Source organism: Carlito syrichta, unplaced genomic scaffold (assembly GCF_000164805.1).
Source record: "Carlito syrichta isolate Samal-C Ts95f unplaced genomic scaffold, Tarsius_syrichta-2.0.1 Scaffold154359, whole genome shotgun sequence".
Lineage (NCBI taxonomy): Eukaryota > Metazoa > Chordata > Mammalia > Primates > Tarsiidae > Carlito > Carlito syrichta.
The window spans coordinates 6,135-11,493 of record NW_007098455.1 but is presented as its reverse complement, the minus strand read 5'-3'; the positions used below and the strand labels follow the sequence as shown (position 1 = coordinate 11,493).

The window sequence follows — 5,359 nt, the reverse complement described above, 5'->3', positions numbered from 1 at the left end:
TGAGCCCACGGGTTCGAGACCAGCCCAGGCAACTTGGCGAGACCTCGTCTCTACAATAAGTCAAAAATTAGCCAGGTGTGGTAGCACGCGCCTGTAGTTCCGGCTACTTGAAAGGCTACTTGAGGCGGAAGGATCTCCAGAGCCCAGCAATTCGAGGCTGTGGTGGCCATGAGCGTGCCACTGCACTCCAGCCTGGACAATAGAGTGAGACTCCAACTAAAAAAAATAAATAAATAATAATAATAATAATAGCCAGGTGTGGTGGCTCAAGCCTATAATCCTAGCACTTTGGAAGGCCAAGGGGAGAGGACTACCTGAGCCCAGGGTTCAAGACCAGCCTGGACAACTTGGCGAGACCTTGTCTCTACAATAAATCAAAAAATTAACTGGGCATGGTGGCAAGTGCTTGTAGTTCCAGCTACTTGGAAGGCTGAGGCAGTAGAATTGCCTGAGCCCAGCAGGTCAAGGCTGCGGTGGCCGTGAGCATGCCACTGCACTCCAGCCTGGGCGACAGAGTGAGACTCCAACTCAAAAAAATAAAAATAACAAATAATGTTTTTCCCTATTCTTCAGCCTCACTCTAAACCACCGATGCTAGATTTCTGGCATCTCCAGCAGTAGGCTGGGGAGTCTGACTAGTTTCAACAAACTCTCCAGGTGAGAACTGTATCCCACAGTACCCTTATGGGAGAAGGCGGAAGATAAGGATGTACAAAGTTTGAAAATGCTCAGCCTCTAAACACCAGGTCACCATGCACAGGTGTGCAGCTTGGGCATCACCACATCTAAAGGGGCCCTTCTATGTGGAAGACTTCATTTATCATGACAATTTTGGGGCAGATGACTTGAGGCATTACATTTCAACATAATTAGCACATTACAAATTGATGGAACAACTGCAAAGTGATGGAACCTTTTCCAAATCTGCACCAAGGTGGTGCATGGGTCAGTGCCAGTCTGGGTTGCAGTCCCCTCCCCCACGTCATTGTCACAGCATCAGAGGTCCCTGCCTACACATCTCCTAGGACTTGAGCTTGACCTTGAGGCCACTACTTCCTGAAGGCAGGGGGCAGAGATGCGGCCCTCAACCCAGGGAGGATCCTGGGGGTCCCGGGAGCTTGGCCACTCACCTCTCCACACTGTTGTGGTGGATGCAGCCGTGGGAGCCCCCGACTGCGTAGATGTGCCCGTCGATGACGCCCACGCCGATGCGGTTGCGCGGCACGCTCATGGGGGCGCAGGGCGACCACTGGTTGGTCATGGGGTTGTAGCAGTCCAGGGCGCTGGAGTCGGTGTTGCCATCGGGCGAGTTGTTGCGGCCGCCTACGGCATAGAGCAGCCCGCCCACCACGCAGCCCGCCAGGCCGCTGCGGGGCACCTGCAGGTCGGCCAGGCGCAGCCAGGAGCCGTCGCTGGGGTCGTAGGCCTCCAGGTAGCTGAGCGACTGGCGGAAGTAGCCGCCCGCCGTGTAGATGAGCCGGCCCACCTTGGGCGCGCGGCAGGGCCGCACCTGCGTGGGCTTGTGCAGCGTGAGCTCCTGGAAGACCTGTGCCAGGTAGTCCTTGCAGCGCGCGTCCGACTGCAAGATCTCGCACTTCTGCAGCTGCAGCTGCAGGAAGCGCGGGCTCAGCGAGTGGCAGCGCACTGCCCGCAGCAGCGCCTGCACGTAGAAGCGCCGCTGCGCGCAGTCGTACTTGACCCAGTCGATGCACGCGTGGAACACCTCGGACTCACAGCGCACGTTCAGGTCGTCCCGGCTGATCAGGGTCACCAGCTGGCAGTGTGACAGGTTGAAGAACTCTTCCTGCTTGGCTACCTGCAGGGGCCACGGCAGGACGGGCTGAGCCTGCGTCGCCCCTGCCCCATGCCGCCCCGCCCCACCCCGCAGGGGACCCTGGGCACGTTAGGCATCCGGCCTCAGCTTTCTGGGCTGTGAAGTAGGGATTCCAGGTCGGGGGCGGTGGCTCACGCCTGTCATCCCAGCACTATGGGAGGCGGAGAGGGGAGGATCGCCTGAGCCCATGGGTTCGAGACCAACCTGGGCAACTTGGTGAGACTTCATCTACATTAAAAAATTAGCCAGGTGTGGTTGTGCACGCCTCTGGTTCCAGCTACTTGGAAGGCTGAGGCAGAAGGATTGCCTAAGCCCAGTCACTGCACTCCAGTCTGGGCGACAGAGTGAGACTCCAACTCAAAAAAAAAAGAGCCGGGCTCGGTGGTTCAGTCTGTAATCCCGCCCCGCCTTTGGGGGCGCTGAGGTGAGTGGACTGCCTGAGCCCGCGGGTTCGAGACCCACCTGGGCAACTTGGCGAGACCTCATCTCTATAATAAATCAAAAAGTCAGCCGGGTGTCGTAGCGCGTACCTGTAGTTCCAGCTATGTGGAAGGCTGAGGCAGAAGGATCGCCAGAGCCCAGCAGGTCAAGCCCACTGCACTCCAGTCTGGGCGACAGAGTGAGACTCCAACTCAAAAAAAAAAAAATTAGCCAGGAATGGGAGCGCGCACCTGTAGTTCCAGCTACTTGGAAGGCTGAGGCAGAAGGATCGCCGGAGCCCAGCAGGTTGAGGCTGCGGTGGCCGGGAGCGGCCACTGCACTCCATCTGGGTGACGGAGTGAGAAGCCAACTCAAAAAAAAAAAAAAAAAAAAAGAAAAAGTATATTGTCTTTTTGCCCATTTACCTGAGTACTACTGCCTGCTGGCATACAGTATTAACTCATTTAATCCTCACAATTGTTGAGGTTCCTACTATTGAAATCCCATTTCTTTTTTTTCTTGAATTTTGATCTGTTACAACAAGCACATGCAATCCTGAGAAAGAAGCACTGTGCAGGCCAGCCAGTGAGAGAGACCTACTCGCTGGGCCCCTTTCCTGGAAGCCACAGGACCTAGGACTGATGCTGGTGTGCCTTGGGGCATCTGGTCAACCCTACATGTATCAGCAAGAAGAGAGAAGCTGTCCCAGATGGAGAGCAACAGGACCAGGGCAGTGTCCACCCTTACAGGTCCCAGCCACAAGAGGACTTTGAACCTTTCCAGGAAGGATGGGGCATGGGTACTCCCGCCTGTCATCCCAGCACATTGGGGGCTGAGGTGGGAGAATGGCTGGAGGTCAGCAGTCTGAGATTAGCCTGGGCAACATAGCAAGTCTCAAAAAAAAAAATTAATTTTTAAAAAGTTTTCAGCAAGGTACGCCAAGGTACAGGACTCCCCAAGGCTTGGGCCCTGGGGCACCACCCTGCTTGCCTGGGCTAAAAGTGGTACCACCTCACAGGATGGCTGAGGACAGTCAAGATTTAACAGATGTGAATCACAACAGAGTCTAGTGCATGGCAGGTACTCAATGAACACTTTCTTTCAGCTTTTTTTTTGCGTCAGTGTCTCACTTTGTCGCCCAGACTGGAGTGCAGTGGCACACTCATGGCCACTGCAGCCTGGACCTGATGGGTTCAGATGATCCTTTTGTCTCAGTCTTACAAGCAGCTGGAACCACAGGCCACCACGCCCAGCTAATTTTTTTATTTATGTAGAGATGAGGTCTCACCAAGTTGCCCAGGCTGGTCTTGAACCCCTGGGCCTCCAAAGTGCTGGGATTACAGGCATGAGTCACCGCTCCTGGCCCACTTTATTCTTTTTAGTGAGTAGAGGTCTCACTTTGTAACACAGGCTGAAGTGCAGTGGCATGACCACAGCTCACTAGGGCCTTGAACTCCTGGGTTCAAGTGATCCTCTTACCTTGGCCTCCCAAAGTGCTAGGATTGCAGGCCACTGCACTTAGCCTTCCAGTTATCTTTTCTAGCTTATTTTGTTGCACTAAAGTACACATAGCATAAAGCTGACCATCTTCTTTTTTTTTTGAGTTGGAGTGTCACTCTGTCGCCCAGGCTGGAGTACCATGACATGCTAACGGCCACCACAACCTTGATCTGCTGGGCTCAGGCTATTCTTCCGCCTCTGCCTTCCAAGTAGCTAGAACCAAGTTGCCCAGGCTAGTCTCAAACCCCTGGGCTCAAGCAGACCTCTCACCTCGACCTCCCAAAGTGCTGGGATTACAGGCAATGAGCCACCACGCCCAGCATTATGTTTTGTTTGTTTGTTTTAATTTCAAGTTTTGTGGAGACAGGGTCTGCAACTTTGCACAGGCTGGTCTCAACTTATGGCCTCAAGTGATCCTCCTGCGTTGGCCTCTCAAAGTGCTGAATACTTTACTATTCTCATCATCTTAAGGGTGCAACCTCTAGTTGTTTCACCAAAAAATTATGACTGATTGTTATGATTTTCTTAAGAACCCATGTTATTTTCTGTTGAGAACTTCTTCCACTGAGAAACGAAAATGAAACCAAAAACAGCAGAAGGACACCGCATGGACCAAAGAAAACACAGCTGAGGGTCAGACTTGAAGCTGGTAGCCTGCCACATGTCCAAGAAATATTTGCTAACTGCCTGGGGATGCTCAGCAAACCCCAGGGCCTGGCCGGGAGTCCAAAGACCCATGAAGACCTCACTTTCCCAGCTGCTCCACAAGAGTCTACCCAGATGTGTGGATGGGGAGCTTAGAACCCCGTTTCTGTCCAGCTCCCTGCCTTACCCTTTTTTTTTTTTTTTTTTTTTAAGCCTTTTTTTTAAGAGGCTGGGCACAGTGGCTCACACATAATCCCCGCATTTTGGGAGACTGCAGAAAGAAGATTGCTTGAGGACAAGAGGTTGAGACCTGCCTGGGCAACATAGCAAGAGCTTATCTCTACAAAAAATAAATGCTTAAATTAACCAGGCGTGGTGGTATGGTGGCTCACATCTATAATCCCAGCACTTTGGAAGGCTGAGGTGAGAGGATTGCCTGAGCCCACAGGTTCAAGCCTGGGCAACTTGGCAAGACCTCATCTTTACAATAAACCAAAGAGTTAGCCAGGCATGGTGGCAAATGCCTGTACTGTAGTTCCAGCTACTTGGAAGACTGAGGCAGAAGGATTTCCTGAGCCCAGCAGGTCGAGGCTGTGGTGGCTGGGAACAGTGTGCCATTGCACTTCAGTTTGGGCAAAAGAGTGAGACTCCAACTCAAAATAATTAATTAGTTAGTTAATTAATTAATTAACTAACCAGGCATGGTGGCATGTGTCTGTAGTCCCAGTTACTTGGGAGTCTGAGGCAGGAGGACTGCTTGAGTCCAGGAGGTAGACACTGCAGTTGGGTCATGCCTCAGTCACTGCACTCCAGTCTGGGAGACAGGGAGACCATGTCTCTTAAAAAAATTGCAGACCGCCGGGCTCGGTGGCTCAGCGGCTCAGCCTGTAATCCCAGGCCTTGGGAGGCCAAGGTGAGTGGATTGCCTGAGCCCGCGGGTTCAAGACCCACCTGGGCAAC

General features: G+C 52.9%; 1 protein-coding gene across 1 annotated transcript in view; it reads right to left on the bottom strand.

Moving 5' to 3' along the window:
- The window catches only part of KEAP1 (kelch like ECH associated protein 1), an 11,689-nt gene that overhangs the window by 4,417 nt on the left and 1,913 nt on the right, over positions 1 to 5,359 (bottom strand). Inside the window, exon 2 of the mRNA XM_008050920.2 lies at positions 1,131 to 1,816. Coding sequence (XP_008049111.2) covers positions 1,131 to 1,816 — 686 coding nt within the window. The remainder of the gene's footprint in view (positions 1 to 1,130; positions 1,817 to 5,359) is intronic.